The 15,920-nt window shown below is 42.3% G+C and overlaps 1 protein-coding gene across 3 annotated transcripts in view; it reads left to right on the plus strand.

Annotated features, from left to right (window-relative positions):
- APPL2 (adaptor protein, phosphotyrosine interacting with PH domain and leucine zipper 2) overlaps window positions 1-15,920 on the plus strand; it is an 801,670-nt gene that overhangs the window by 754,895 nt on the left and 30,855 nt on the right. For 2 of the 3 annotated variants that reach the window (XM_045553054.1, XM_045553055.1), the window contains exons 2-4: window positions 2,990-3,088; window positions 13,890-13,949; window positions 14,751-14,822. In XM_045553054.1, coding sequence (XP_045409010.1) covers window positions 2,990-3,088; window positions 13,890-13,949; window positions 14,751-14,822 — 231 coding nt within the window. Of the gene's footprint in view, window positions 1-926; window positions 1,020-2,989; window positions 3,089-13,889; window positions 13,950-14,750; window positions 14,823-15,920 lie in introns of those variants that run through there. The other variant, XM_045553056.1, reaches the window with a different exon arrangement.

Raw genomic sequence — 15,920 nt, forward strand, 5'->3', positions numbered from 1 at the left:
CTTTACTCAAGCAAGATACATCAAAACATAACCTGGATGGTTTTATATGTCTTCATTGTGGAGGGGTTTTGTCCTGTGCTTCTTGTTTGTAACATTTTTTCCTTTCTGTAAACTTGGTTATTTCTACCAAGACATTTCTCTCCTTTCGCTGAACTATGAAGATCGCTTTGTTTTTAACCTTAAAATTTTAAAAATAATCAGTGCTATTAGAATTGAACCATTATATAATTACATGCTATTCTTGAGACTGCCTAGAAGTATTTTATTAGTTAACACCCAGTTTCTTTACACTAAGGTAAAGGAATGATACAGAGCTGAGGCTATATCTATAGAGCGTTTGGTTTTGTTTTTCTGGCCAAGCATACTCTTAGAGTGTAGGGTAGTGAGAAAGGATGGAATTCAAATCCTGAGTCTGCTACTGTTACCTTTGGCAAGTTACTCAACCTCTCGGAGCTTGTGTTTAGAGTAAAATTAGGATTAAAATAGTTACTTGAGTAATTATGAAGAATAAATAATATATGTAAAGCATGTACATGCCTGTATGTCATAGTAGCTCCATAAATGAGATTGCCATTATTATCTTCATAAGTGATATACACTAGTGTCTTTCTGACCTTTTTGTGGAATTTTGAATAGCTGGTATCCCTTTGCCTGGTCCTTGGTCTCCTTCCTTCAGGTCTCCGAATATCTCTGTTGTTCTAAACCCAAGTTTGAGCAGATAGGGCATGGTGAATGTGGATGGCCAAACAGTGCCAAGGTAGCTGGGCGTATTTTTCCAGGAGTGGTCACTGCCTGGGTTAAATTAGAAAGGGAAGATGGAGTTTCCTGCCAGTTCTAACAGGTATCTCAGACACATGTTCAGAGTATAAAGAACAAAGACACTTAATGATGTAGTTCTCTGGCAGGTATCATAGGTGAGAGCCTGACAGTTAGATGACCAAGGAGAATCCAGCTCCAGTCAGCCTCTGTCCTGTCTCCAGGCAGGGGTGTGGGCTGTGGACCAAAGAGCCTGCCCTCTGGTGAGTCCCACCCTGCTCGTGACTATCGGTGCCTGCCGACCTGGGTGTACATTGCTTTCCAATAGTGGGAGATTAAACAAGTTTCTTAATCTTGGTGAGCCTCAGTTTTATCATCTGTAAAATGGAGTTAATGGATCCATGGTATCCACTTCATAAAGTTGTTGGAAGGATTAAAGAAGTAGCAAATGTTCAGTGCCCAGCACAGTATCTGGCACATAGGTGGTTCAGAGTAAGTGGTAGTTTTAGTTTTCTTCCACCCTCTTTGTGGAGGACATTTATGCAAGCCCTCTCTTTTCATCTTACCTCTCTTCTTCCATTCAGTTTGTTCCTAAGAGTCTTAAAAGCAATAAGCAGGAGTTGGCTAAATGAACATCAGTAGTATTTTGAGATAACTAAATAGCCACAATCCAGTTATATCACTTCTCTTTTTACCTACTGGTTGGCATCCATTAGTGGATTATGAAATGCAGTGGGTCAAAACCATGATTTTTGTTTACAAATAGAATAGAATAGGAAAAAATTGCTGAGGTCCTGATGTATTTCATACTGGTGAATTTTAATTTTAAAAAGTTTGAAGAAGTCTTTTAACACATGAATTATATCCTGTTTAAGTTCTGTGATGTTGTTTTATTCTCAGAGCTTTTAAAAAAAAATTCATTGCACTATGGTTCTCCTGTTGAGTGGTACTGAGGAGAGTACATTGGTCTTGGAGCAGGTATTTTTAGTCCTTAAGACCCGGGCAAGGCAGGAGAAGCACACACTGCTATGAAGTACACCAGAGGCCGTGGAGCAAAGTCAAGGGTAGAACGTGTGCTGGGAGGTGAAAATCCCGATGCTTAGGTTCACGTTCCAGTTTATCCGGAGTACTTTGGCGTTAGTTATTGTTCTCTTACCTAACATAGAAAAAGAAAGGAGGAATTGCAGTTCATATGCGGGAAGATAATGAGCCTTACTGAATTGTTTCTTATAAAGTGCTTTGATATCATCTCATTAAAGGCATTTCTGTAACTTATTCTTCATTCTGTGCCTAATGGCTTTTTTTCTGAAGTAGAGATCCAGTTATTGCTAACGTGATATTTTAAATTCCCACTGTGCTGGGCACATTAATGAAAGTCCCTTGAGTAGATATATCTCATAGGTGACACCTTGACACGTGTTCCTATGCCGCCCAATATATAAATACTTCTTTAGTGCTTAGTGCATGCCAAGCACTGTGTACAAAAATGGTAGGAAATACCTTTCAGTTAATGACTTTGCTCAGCTGCTCTCCGAGAACTGAGGAGTTTGTTTTCCTGAAGGTAGTAAGCTGCCATTCTTATTAAGTTTTTATTTGAGTTTTGTACCCAGAGCTGCTGTTGGTGGGCCAAGGGGATGTGAAATTTCCTGGCCATGAGTTTGAAAATGGGTTGAATGAATTTGAGGAAAAACATAAACATTGTAGTATCTTAAGAGAAAAGAATGGCACACTCCTGCAAGACATCCGGGATTACAGAAAACCAGATAGCTCATTACTGCTGAGATGATTACGCTCCAGCATTGCTAAGTGACCACACCCTAGGTACACAGATGGGCCTGACCTTGTGTTTAGTTTATGGACTTGAGTGGAGAGTCTGCCCTGTTTAACGCTTTTTTTTATTAGATGGACTTTACTGGCATTTAGGTAGGGGCTAAACTCAGGACAGATAAAAGCCCTTCAGTCTTAATCTTTTAAAAATTGACTTTCTTCTCTGGCCTTGATACTCAAATTGCCCCCGCACTGTAGTCTAAAGGATTAGAAAGGGGGTTCTAAATTAAAGTTCCAGGAATCAACTTGTACTAGCATTATCAATGAAAGAACAAAGCCAGAGAGCCAACAGGCACCTCCATTCCCCATTTCGGTTTGTGCATGTGCTTGTGTGTGTGTGTTTTCTACCTCCTTTGTAACTTTTCCACATAGAAATAAATTGACCTTTTTTCTTCTTTTCTTCCAGACTCGCTCTTTACTCAGTGTATTTGAAGAAGATGCTGGCACCCTCACGGATTATACCAACCAGCTGCTCCAGGCGATGCAGCGTGTCTACGGAGCCCAGGTACGCTGCTGCCCATCACCTGGAGAACAGCAGAGTAGGGGTCCTCTGCCCTCATCCTGAACTTCTCTTGGATGTCAGAAAAACATCATTTAAAATTTTGAAATAAAATCAGAATTGTTCTTCTCACTTCTGTTCACCTCAAAAAACTAACAGTCTGTTTTCATTGTTTAAGAAAAGAGAATAATTTCCCTGTAAGTAGAACCAGTAGAGAGGGACCACATAACTCCTTTTAATTTTTTAAAAAATTCAACCCCAAAGGGAAATATTTGAATCTCCTCTTCCTTCTTGTGAATGAGTGGGTTCAGTATTTGGAGACATGCTCTTTGTCTTTTTCATAAATGAGGCAGTCTTAGATGTCAATGTGGGAGGGTAGAGATGTTTTTTCAAGTGCTTCATCTGAAAAGACTGGAGTCACAGTCCTGAAACTATTGGGTAGCTTCTTTGTTTTGAGGAACAAATATCTCTGGCTTGCAAAACTGTGGAAAATAAATTGCTAAGTAGCAAAAGTGAATCTCTTTAAGATCAAGAAGTGCCATGTATATTACTTTCTAATGGAAGACTTGTAAGTTACTTAAAAATAAAATTCTTTATGTTACACATCAAAATATTACGGCAACTGATAGTCTTTATTATTGATTCCTTGCCAACTTAAAACTGTATGTGTTAATGTTTCTTTTCCTCATTCATGATCTCTAAAGAAATACAGGCTGAGCATCCCTAATCTGAAAATCCAAACTCCAGATCTCCAAAATCTGCAACTTTTTGAGTGCTGACGTGACACTCAAAGGAAATGATCACTGGAACATTTTGGATGTCAGACTTGGGATGCTCAACTGATACACTGCAAATACTTCAAAATTTAAAAAAATCTGAATTCTGAAACATTTCTGGTCCCAAGCGTTTCAGATGAGGGATACTTAACCCGTACCACATTCAGTAGTATATAGCTCTTAATGATTATGAATAGTCATTATATAGCTCCTAATACTCATACTATTGTTCATTTTATTATTCATTCACATACGTCATTAGGGAGCTTACAGTTGGGTTGGGAGATAGATAAAAAGATTCTACCAGAGAGTGGTAGAGGTCCTGGGAGAGGAAGGTCACCTGACCCAGAGGAGTTGTGCTGGGCACTCAAAAGGAGGGTGATTATGATTATTGAGATTCATTGAATACTGAATAGTATCCAGGCAGTTTCAGGGGCTTTTACATTGATTATTTCATTTAAATTCCCCAAAACTCTGTGAGGTGGGTATTGTTATTACTATCCTCATTTTATAGGTCAGGAGACTTAAGGATTCTGATGGTAACTTGTCCGAGTGCACCAGTGAATTCATGGCAGAGCAAATCAGCCTGGAGCCAAACCTCAAACTCCTCACTCCTAAGCATGGGATCAGGGCCTGAACTAGATACATAAGTACATACACACATATTCAGTTAATTCTCAAATTTAACATTCCATACATTTGATATTTATTTTGATTGTGTACATCTGCCATAATTTTGTTTCTTTCCTAAAGGGGGTTATAATTTTTCAATCTTTTAAAATAGATTTTTTTCAGGTCTTACAATGAAATTTACTTAAGTCGTAGTGCCTCTCCCCTCAGCTACTATATACTAAGATAGCAGAAACAGGTGAAAGGATATTCCCGGCCTGCAGTAGATGTGAAGAAAAAGTAGATGGATTTTGAAGGTATTTAGGGAGTGGATAGGTGACTGATTGGGTTTGAAGGGGTCGGGTGGGTAAAGGGTAGATCAAAAATGATGCCCAGGTCTTTGACTTAACAGAGTGGGTAGATGGGAGAATACAGGAAGAGGAGGGGTACATGTGAGAGCGTGTACGCGTGAGTGCGTGTGTGTGGTAGGGATGCCCAAAATAATTCTGTCTGGAAACACTGACTTTTGAGGAGTCCGTGGGACGTAAAAGCGGGGAAAGAAATCTTGTTGAAAGTTCAGATTCAGAGTTCAGGACTGGAGATACAGATATGCAAACTATGCAGTAGTAAATAAGTGTAACTTATTTATTAGAACTAGTTTTTAATGACCAAAAGAATCATGTGCTATTTGTGATCTTGTTGGTTTGTTTTGGTAAGACATTCAGAATTTAGGGACATGAGTACTTTGTCAGTTTTTAATTTGAAGCATTGTGTATTTTATATTGTATGTAAATATATTCTAAATTTAAGAAAGCAAATGTTTTTACTGGGCTTATACCTGAACTTACTTGCTATTCAGCACTTTCTTTGTATATTGTCATTATATGATTTATCTCTTATTTAAGGCTTAAAAGCTACAAGATTTAAGAGACTGTGTTTCTGCCACTCCTAGGAGTCTCTTCTGCCTTTCTGTGTCTGTCAGAATAATTTACTTGGAGATGTCCAAACACTTTCTTATGCATTTTTTTCTTTTGAGGCAGCAAACTACATTTTGCCAAAATTAAGTGGGTCTTGCATTCCTAGAGGCTGTAACCCAGTTTTTAATTCACAGCACATGATCATCACGTGGCTTCTACTGGCCAGAAACCCTTCCTCCTGTCTGGCGTTTCCTGCAGCAGAAGCTGGTGAAAATGGCTGGTCAGTGCTGCCAAACTCCAAGCCAGAGTCAAACAGTGGTCAGCTGTGCTCAGATTGCCCGGGTCAGGGTCGGTCGGTTTTTCAGGTTTTTTTGGAAAGCTTAGGTGATTTGGTTTGTTTCTGTTTAATTGAAAAGAGAACACTTTTCGGACTTCTTTTTTGATCAGTTTGTTTTGATATATGTGTTTTTAAGATAGTAATAACTTCTCAATGTTTTCGTTCAAGTTTTTTCCTCAAAGTTATGTTTCCTTGGTTTTATTTCACATTATTCCTTACATACTTTAGACCTAGACATGTTGGATTTGATTGATAGTTGTATAATTTTTTAAAAAAACACTCAGCAAGGTGTAGTTTTTCATTATTATATCTTCAAAATGAGGCTTATGCTGCTGATAATAAATGTTCATAAAAGATATTTTAATCACACTACATGGTAAAATTTCTGGGTTCTGATAGTGAATGCCCTTTAGACCTTAGTTTTGGAAAGAGGAAGAATGAAAAAAATCTAGAGGAAACTTCTATGAGCAATTTTGCTGATTGTGGCTGGTTTTGGGGAAATCTTAAATTTTATTTGGCTTAAGTTCTAGAATGAAACTATAAATGTTTTTAGCATCTTAACAGTCCCTGGAGTCACATCTGGGCTCTTAGCTGTCAGATGTGCCTTTGCACATGGTGGAAACTGAATACTCCGTTGTGGGTCATTTGAGTGAAGAAAGCTGTATACATTTCTAATGCATTAACGAAGCAGAGACTGGTTACTTAGAACACTCTACTATTTTTCAAACTATTGACTAAATAAGTAAAAATTTTATTAATGTCTGAATAAGTGCATATATATACATATACAGTTAATTCTGCTCAAATTTTGCATTCAATACATTTGATGTTTATTTTGATTCTGTACACCTGCCATAATACTGTTTCTTTCATAAGGAGGTATAAATTTTTTTAATCTTTTAAAATGGATTTTTTAGGATCTTACAATGCAATTTACTTAGGTCATATTGCCTCCCTCAGCTACTATACTGACATAGCAGCAACAGGGGAAAGGGTGTTCATGGCCAGCTGTCCCCAGCAGTGTTAGTGAAACCTGGCAGCTCCTCTAACCTGGCTTCCTCCTCGAACAGATGATGAGCCTCTATAATTGGTGCCTTTGGTCTGTATGGAATTTTTTGTTTTGTTTTTGCCTTTTTTTTTTTTTTTTGAGTAAATATTGGATGTGATTTTTGGAAGTGAGAACTGTTAAGACTGTCACTTTCCTTCAGCAAAGGAGGCTTAATCCTACATAGTCAGATCTCCACAACCATTCTTAACCAAATCTTGTGGAGTACAGAACTCCTGATCCTAAAACCCTGAATTGGAGGTGGGAATGGTATCTTCTCAAATTGGGAAAAGACAGTGGGAGAGAATAGGAGTGAAATACGCATAAATTTGGTGTTATAAAGAAGAAAATATTTTTCTTTAACATGGCATATGTAGATACCTGTCTGAACAAGTTAGTTAATTGGGAAGTAAGATGAGAGTAGTGGGCATCCAGGAATGTAAGTTTGCAATGGGGGAGGGGAAGCACATGGGAAGTAGACAGGGTCAGAGCTATATGTTTTAATAATAAAAACAGTAGCCTTCATTTATTAGACATATAAAAGTGCCACACACTAGGCTAGGCATTTCCTGTGCATTATCTCATTTAGCTTTCACAACAAAGGAGAGGTATTATTATAGCATGTATCTACAGATGAGGAAGCTAAGACTCAGGGAGGTTATGTAGCTTGCCTAAAGTTACGCATCTGATGAGTGGCAGAACCAGAATTTGAACTTAGGTCTTTGACTCTAAAGCCTGTGCTATTAACCACTATGCTGTGCTCTTCTGACACACTGGCCTCCATACAGGGCAGCAGAGGCTAAGGAAGTGTGAGTTTTCAGAGGCTCTTCTTGTCATTGTAGAAGAACAAACCCCATTTATCAGCCTGACAGCTTTGTAGCATGTTAGAGGCGGGGCCCAGTTTCTTTTTGTATCCCAGAGTAACTTGCTTTGTTTCATTATTTTTTATCCATAAATGTTTTAATTGGTGCATTTCAGCAGTCCCAAAAACCAGTAAAATTGAGATTTATGTGACAGGGTTTGAGAGGAAATGTGTATGTAGCTTAAGATATGAGGGAGCAGAAGGCCTGAGTGGTTTCTGGAAATAACTTACAGACCTAGGTTTCTGCATTTGGTTTGCATGTGGAATCTACAGCTTTCCCTTGCGCTGGCCTTGAAGGCTTTCAAACTGGCGTGAAAGATTGTTCTGTGCTGGGCTCATTCACTTAGGTACAAGGGTTAAGTGTGTGACCTTGGACCTAATAGATCTGAGTTCCAATTTTGGCTCAGCCACTAGCTGTGTAACCCTGGGCAAGTCGAGGCCCGTGACCACGTGAGTTTCCTTATCAGCTAAGCAGGAGCCATACCCACCCGACAGGGTTGTTGTGAGTTAGCAGAGTCAGTGCCTGTCAAATGCTAAGGTCAGTCCCTGCCACCAAGTGCTCTTTTGGTGTTAACGGAACCATCTTCTGTCTTCTAGTAATAATAGTTACCATGGCACTGTACACGGGGACTGTTATTTTGGTTAACTGGAAGTTTGACCCACTGATCTTGACTTTCTTGAAGGAGCAGCTATACTTAATTTCTTCACTTCCTCGATGGATATTTGATGTTTGCTCCTCAAGCCACCTTGGGCTGGTCTCTGTCCCTACCTTGTGTGGGGGGCTGCTGAGTTCCTGGCTCACAGCCTTTCTCCTGCCTCGGCCTCTGGGCAGCGTCTGATTCTGTTAACAGCACCACCCTGAAACTACCTTCTTTCCCCTTGTCTCTGCGCATTATTCTTGGTTGTTCTCCTTTCCTGCTCCCTTTTGCTGCCTGCCCCTGAAGTCTTGGTGCTCTCCAGAATTCCACTGGAATCCTCTGGTTAGTCTCTGTTCACTCCCTGGGCAAGATCACTTTAGTGATAGTCTGGCCATTTCTGAATCTTCTTTAGCCCTTGTTGCTCTCTAAACTCTGGGTCTTTATTCCAAACAACTTTTGCTTATTGTCACTGTGTAGAGTTAGCTTTTAGCTCTTCCCTGGGCTGTTGCATCCCGTCTTCAGGAAGATGTCTTCGCTCTTCACTTCTTCCTCCACTCTACCACTAGATTAATCACATCAGACCCTCTCTTCCCGCCCCGTCTCAAGACGCTTCTGTGGCTCCCCATAGCCACGAGGCAGAGGCATGAACTCCTCAGCAAGGCATGCTGTGCCCTTGGTGGACCGAGTATCTGCCTACTCCTCCAGGCTTGTCTCTGGCTGTTCCGGAATCTGCCAGGCCCTCTACACAACTCTCAACTTTGCTACGCCATGGCTGCTGCCGGGAATCCCATCAACCCCTTCACCTGGCAAATGTCCTTCCTGGCCTTGAAGACTGACCTCAAGTCTGAAAAAGTGTCTCTGACACCTTTCCTTTTTTTCTTCTCGCCCTTCCTGGCCAAAGCACCCTTCACCTGTGTGCCCAGATGCTTTGTACACTTGCTGGTCGGGGCACTTAAGGCAGGGTGAGTGGGGTGTCCTTGTCCCTTTGTGGGCTCTGGGCTCGCAGAGAGCAGGTTGTCTTTGTCTCCAGCGCCCTGCACCACGCCCGGCCCCAGTCAGTGTTTGGTAGGTAGGTGGTGAATGAAGGGCTGAGTCTGGGGCAGCTCCACCTAAATGTCAGCACGTCCCAATTGTACACTTCATCGTCACTCGCAAGTCTGTGCCCCTCGTCAGTTCCTTAGCTACAGGCATCATCGTGCACCTGGCAGTCCACACTGGAGCCAGCTGTCCTTGACTCCTCCTCCTCCACTCACTGCGTGCCGCCCTCTGTGCTTCCCGGCTTGGGCTCAGACCCTTTCTTATCGTTACTAACTTCTGCAAGTGGCCTCCTGACCAATCACATCATCTGTCGTCTCTCCCTCTTCAGTGTTTCCTTCCCAGCACAGCCACACCTGAGTTATCCTGTGTGATCTTGTCATCTTCTTCCCCGCGGCCTCCAGAGCAAGCCGAAGTCCTCGGCAGGCATCCCCTCCTGGCCTGCCCCATGCAGTGTCCAGCCCCCGTCTTGCTGCGTGCCTCACTACTGTGTCCTACCTCAGGGGGCTCCTGAACCAGTGCGACATCTGCCCCCCAGCAGTGTGGTGAGCTGTGTGTCCAATGTGACTTGCAACCTCTTGGCTTTAGGCAACAGCTCTGGCCACATATTTGCTGTAGATCTAAGCAGATGCTCACGTTGCGACTGTGACTCACGGTGGGTTCCTCCGCCCCAGCCTCTGCATTCACAGTCCCCGGGGAGGGTGCTGCCCACAGAGGCCTTTGGGTGGTTTCAGGTGACAGGTGCAGTCAGAAAGCTCTCTGTGCCGTAGTAAGATAAACATTCCTTTGCCAAAAGCTCAGTGTTCCTTTCGGACTTGCTAGCCACTTGTCTGTCTGCCTTGGCACCAGCCTTGGGAGGTCCTGTTGGGCACAGGACGTGCTGTCGGTGAGGGATGTCTTTCTGAGGGATTCTTACGAGGCAGCAGACAGCGTGGATAGTAGCCAGAGAGCTGCCCCAGAGTGTTGAAAAGAATGTTTGTTACTCGTGGAACTCCAGTTAGCATTTAAAACTTAGGCCACCTCTTTTGTTGGTCTACAACTAGAAAACTGTATTCATACCTGTAGGCCCTGCAAGGCCTGCCCACCCCTGTATTAACTAGATACAGTTTTAGACCTTCCATGGGACTAGCGTAGTGTTAAGAACGTGGGCTTTGACTTAAGAGTCCAGCAGACCTGCATCGAGGCCTTGCCTTGCCGCTTACTAGTCGTGTTGTGACTTTAGAAAGTTATTTATCCTTTCTGAACCTTAGTCTGCTCGTTTGTAAAGTGAAGATAATAATGGTATCTACCTCAGGGGTGCGCTGTAAGGATTAAATGTGATAATATATGGAAAACACTTAATGGCAATGTCAGGTATTTAGAAAAGACTCAGTATATGTTAGCGGCCATCTTTACTGATGTTATTACCAATATTGACTTGTCACCCGAGCTCCAGTTTTGCAAGTCTTATTGCGGAGATAATTGTACAGGCTTACCTCACAGGGCACGGGGTGTGGATTAATTAGCTGGTGTTGGTAAAGCATTTCATAAAACCTTTGTGTACAATAGATTAAGTATGAATAAGTTAAACTTGGTCTAGTTAAAAAGACTTTTCACATAGTGTGCTCTGTTCAGGGCAGGTGACGGACCATGTTGTAAGTATGGTTGGTGCCCAGTGAAATCACAGTGGTAGGACAGAATCTCAGTTGGCCTTGCAGCCTGAAATATCACACACGTGAAAATGCACAGCATTTCCATACAGTGTTTCTAGGAAAGCCCTGGCAGGGTCCAGTCGTACAGAGTAGTTTTGGAAAGCAGCTACAGTGTGTTGTGTGCTTGCCCCTTCCTCCCTGAGCTATGGTAGAGTTGTGTGAGTGGCACATGAGTGTCCTCCCCTTTATTTGGTGCAGTCTGATGCTGACAGTGCCCTGGAAGCTTTTCCCATTATATTCGGAGGAACTGCCTGTAAGCGCTAAGGAAGAATTCAAGTAGCCCATGGTCCTTGCTTGTTCTGGAGGTCTGGAGGGTGGTTGTCATATTTGTTGCCTAGTCTCTGAAGGGTGTAGATACAGGGGAGTAACATTTTAGAGTTAGCCAAAGGAAAAGAAGGAATTAGAAGCATAGAAAGTGTGCCTTGGATCTGAAGTACTGTAGCTTAAGAGTGAGCCTCCTGAGGAGGGTGTGGCCAAAGAATGGGTCTTTTGAGACATTTAGTGTCTGAAGCAGGATCAGCAATCTATGGCCTTTGGGCTGGCCTTTTATTTTTGAAAATAAGCTTTTATTGGAGTGAAGCTACACTTGTTTATGTGCTGTTTATGGTTTCTTTTGTGCTACAGTAGCAGAGCTGAGTAGCTGTGACAGAGAGACCACATGACCCACAAGCCAAAATGTGGCTGGTTACAGAAAAAGTTTGCCCACTCTAAAACATAGGCCTTCTCATTCTTCTCTATTATTAGGACTTGGGGTCGGAGAGAGTGAAGTTTAAGAGTGTGGATTTTAGAATCAGACAGCTACAAATTCATATCCTAGCCTTGCCACTAACTAGCTATATGACCTTGGACAGGTGGCTTAACCTCTCAGTGCCTCAGTTTCTTCTATAATATTGAGTTCATAATTAGAACCTGCCTTCCTGGGTTATCAGAATGCAATGAGGTAGTGCACAGAATGCATTTAGTGGAGTGGCTGGCATGGATTAAGAGCTCTGTAAATGGTAGCTGCTATTTTTATAATGATCCCGTGGGTCTGCAGATCCTATTCCACATGGTGCTGCCCTCAGGCAGATGCCAAGGTAGTTGGGAAAATCCATCTTAGACCTGCTGCTACTGCTCAGAGAGGAGCAGGGAGGGATTCCGCGAGCATCAGCCCAGGGAGTGGGATGGGATCTTTGTCACGTGCGCTCTGATCTTCACAGCAACGCTGCTGCAGATGGTCAACAGGCAGTACTCCCTGGTCGATTGCTTTATAAGATACAAGTACAAATACAGGAGTTCAGTCTTTGGATTTTATTGCTCCAATCTGTGATATTTCCTTGTGTGGTTAGGAAGTACTTTCCCCCTCACACCAGGATTCCAGATACTATTTTAAACTTGGAATTTCGATGAAGCGTCTTTGTTCATTCATTCATTTATTCATTCATTAAACATTTGTTGAGTGCCTGCTATTTGCTAAGAACTGTTGCATGTTCCTGCCTAATGAAGGACATAGTGCTTGTGGATTTGTTTGCCACCTTCTTGGCTATGTGGCTATAAGTTCTGGCTAGTTTTGAAAGGGGTAACACACCAGTAATATGCCGAAGCCAGGAACTTTCATTGTATTTGCCTGATTTTATTTTGGAGAAGCAGAGAGAGAGCGTGCCACGTTTCATTGTCTGTTAGTGCCTGTTCCTTAGGGCAGATGGAGGAAGTCAGAGAACAGATTGGCCAGTTGTCTGTAAGGAGAGCCAAAAAAAAGTTGAGATTTGGCTCTTATGGGTCCGGCAAAGTAGGACCAGGAAAAACAGAACGAGCTCTTACAGAGCTCAGGACTTAATCTTAAAGCAACAGCAAACTCAGGAGAAATAGAAAGTAGAGGCCACAGCCAAGAAGGTAGGCCAGTACCCTCCCCTCACCTGTGCCACGTCAGATCCAGTGGCACGTCAGATCCAGCCCCTCTTAGGAGTAAGCCCTGAATCTGAAGAGAAGCTGTAACTGAGCTTTAGAAACGTAAGGCACATTTTCTAGGCTGGTTGCATTGGTGGTGGGAGGACAGAGGTAGAAAACCACTGTGTAGCCAGAGATTAGAGGAATAAACAGGAGGAGAGGAAAGCTCACAGCATGGGCCAGTGAAAATGGCATAAAACAGGCCTTCCGGGGCATGATAGCTCTTGAAGAGCAGTGATTTCCTTGGGTCTTCTGGAACAGCTGGGTTTAGCTGTGCTTCTGTTACTATCCCTCATTCCCAACTGGGACTCTAAGTGTGGAGGAACCTGCCCCTGTCCCAGTGCTGCTTCAGTTCCTGCCGCACCTCCAGCGTGTCTGAGCTCTGGGGCCTGCGCGCCTTCTCCCTGCGTTGTCGCCAGCCTTGTCTCGCCTCCACGCCCGCACCCCTTGCTCCCGCTCCGCTTTAGCGCTCTTCAGACGGGCTGTTTGCTTCTTCCACATGTTCCCTCCTCCTGGAAAGCTCGTCCCCGTGGCTGACTCCTAGTCTTTCTTCAGGGCTCTGCTTAAAACATCTCTTCCTTAGAGACCGTCTAGTCCTTCTGTCAGAGCCTCGCAGCACATCCAGTATTTACCCTTTGCAGTTCTCACCACGCTTGGAACTATTTTTCTGATGTCTGCTTCTCCAAAAAGCCCCATTAGGACAGGAACTGTGTCTTTTTTGTTGAATGTTTGGCACATTATAATTGCTCGCCACCGACTGACCAGAAATAACAGTGATTTCTAAAGGGTTAAAAAAAAAAAAAAAAAAGACAAGCTTTAACCTTTTGATTTGGTTTGGTCTTGTTTTCCAAATGTCTGATTAAAATATTTTATTATTTCACAGGCACACAGGCGCTACTTTGTAAGCGATTCTCTGAGATTCTCTGTGTATGCAGTGGCCGAGTCTTATTTGCTTTCTCTTCTCCCCACAGAATGAGATGTGCCTGGCCACTCAACAGCTTTCTAAGCAACTGCTGGCATATGAAAAACAGGTAACTTGACATTTATGTGGCATATGAATGATGCTGTGCTCAGGACTCTCTCTCTTTTTTTTGAGACAGAGTCTCACTCAGTTGTCCCAAGTAGAGTGCAATGGTGTCATCATAGCTCACTGCAACCTCCAACTCCTGGCCTCAAGTGATCCTCTTGCCTCAGCTCCTGGAGTAGTGGGACTACAGGTGCATGCCATGATGCCCAGTTAATTTTTCTATTTTTAGTAGAGATAGGGTCTCACTCTTGATCAGGCTGGTCTCAAACTCTTAAGCTCAAGCAATCCTCCTGCCTCGGCCTCCCAGAGTACTAGGATTACAGGCATGGGCCACTGCACCAGGACTCTCTTAAGTGGAATTCTTTTAAAAGAATTCTCCAAAGGCACTCTTTAGAGACGTTCAATTGTTTTTGTTTTTTTTTTTTTTCATAATTTTTTTTGTCTTTTCCTTCCACTGATTAAATTCTAACTGGAAATTATCCCAAAGTCTTTATGAGGTATTCTAATTAGCCACCAGAAGTAATCAACTTCCCTTGAGGGTTTACAGTCTTGGGGGAAGTACAAGTGAATTGATACTAACAATTCTAGGAAATAAACACTCAAATAAAGGGATCATGCTGTTCAACAGAAAGGTGATGACCAACAAAGGGATGGCCAGGGACGGGCCACTGACACTTCTGACAGGGTGTGCTCTTAGGAGAAGAAAGGAAGTTGATGTAGGGGGCTGGTGTTTTGTGGGTGAAGCTGTAGTGCTGAATTCCCTGGTATTTAGTTAACACCTGGCTCTTTTATTTTTTGGTTTTAGAATTTTGCTCTTGGCAAAGGGGATGAAGAAGTAATTTCAACACTCCACTATTTTTCCAAAGTAGTGGATGAGGTAAGATAGCTGATTCTTTCTTGAACTTTCTTTCATCTTTATTTTGGCCTACTTTCCATTTTTAAATATCTACTTAAATATGAGAAGATACCTCAACTTGTTGATCTTCGAAGGTTCATTTCATAAGAGAGGTTGTATATTATGTTTGTTTCTGGTTTGAGGGGAAAGGCTTTGGTAAACATGAAGAATAGAACAAAAGATAGATTTCTAAGAATTCAGTTTCTTCATTAGAGTGTGTTAGTTTCTCAGGTCTGTCATGATAAATTACCACAACTAGGTGTCTTCAAACAACAGAAATTTATTCTCTCACAGTTCTTGAGGCCAGGAGACTGGAATCAAGGTGCTGGCAGGGCCACTGTCTCCAGAGGCTCTAGGGGAGAATCCTTCCAAGCCTTTGCCAGCATTTGGTGGCTCCGGGCATTCCTTGGCTTGTGGCAGCATAACTGCAATTGCAGCCTCTGACTTTACACATCGCCCCATGTTTTTCCTCTTCTGTGTCTTTTCTTCTTATAAAGACACTTGTCTTTGGATTTAGGGCCCACCTGGATAATCCAGGATAATATCATTTCAAGACCCTTCATTACAACTTCAAAGACCCCTTTTCCAAAGGTTCCGGGTGGATGTGTCTTTTTTGTCGGAGGAGCACAATTCAACCCACTAGAAAGGGCTTCATGCAGCTGTTCTCGTAGCTGTGTTGTATAATACATTTGGAGTGTTTGTAAAAAACATGTATCGTTATTTAAAAAGTGTGTAAATTATAATTGTAAAAAACATAGGAGTTCAAATACTGGTGCTGGACAGAACTCTGCAAAATTAGGTAGGTTTAAACAGTTTCATCTTTTAAGGAGTTTGCAATACTTAATAATAGAAAATTCTGATAAAGTAAACAAAAAAATACGTAGATGCCACGTAACTATCTAATTACTGATCTGCGGTAGGTGCTATCTTCAGTTTACAAAATGAGAAACTAGCATTCATAGAAAACTATACCGGTTTCATTTTCATTCATTCAACAAATCAGTTGAACAAGCTGTTATACATTCAGCAAGCATTTATTGACCATCTACTATTTAGCAGATGCTGTTCTAGGCACTGGGG

The sequence above is a fragment of the Lemur catta genome, chromosome 6, assembly GCF_020740605.2.
Source record: "Lemur catta isolate mLemCat1 chromosome 6, mLemCat1.pri, whole genome shotgun sequence".
NCBI lineage: Eukaryota > Metazoa > Chordata > Mammalia > Primates > Lemuridae > Lemur > Lemur catta.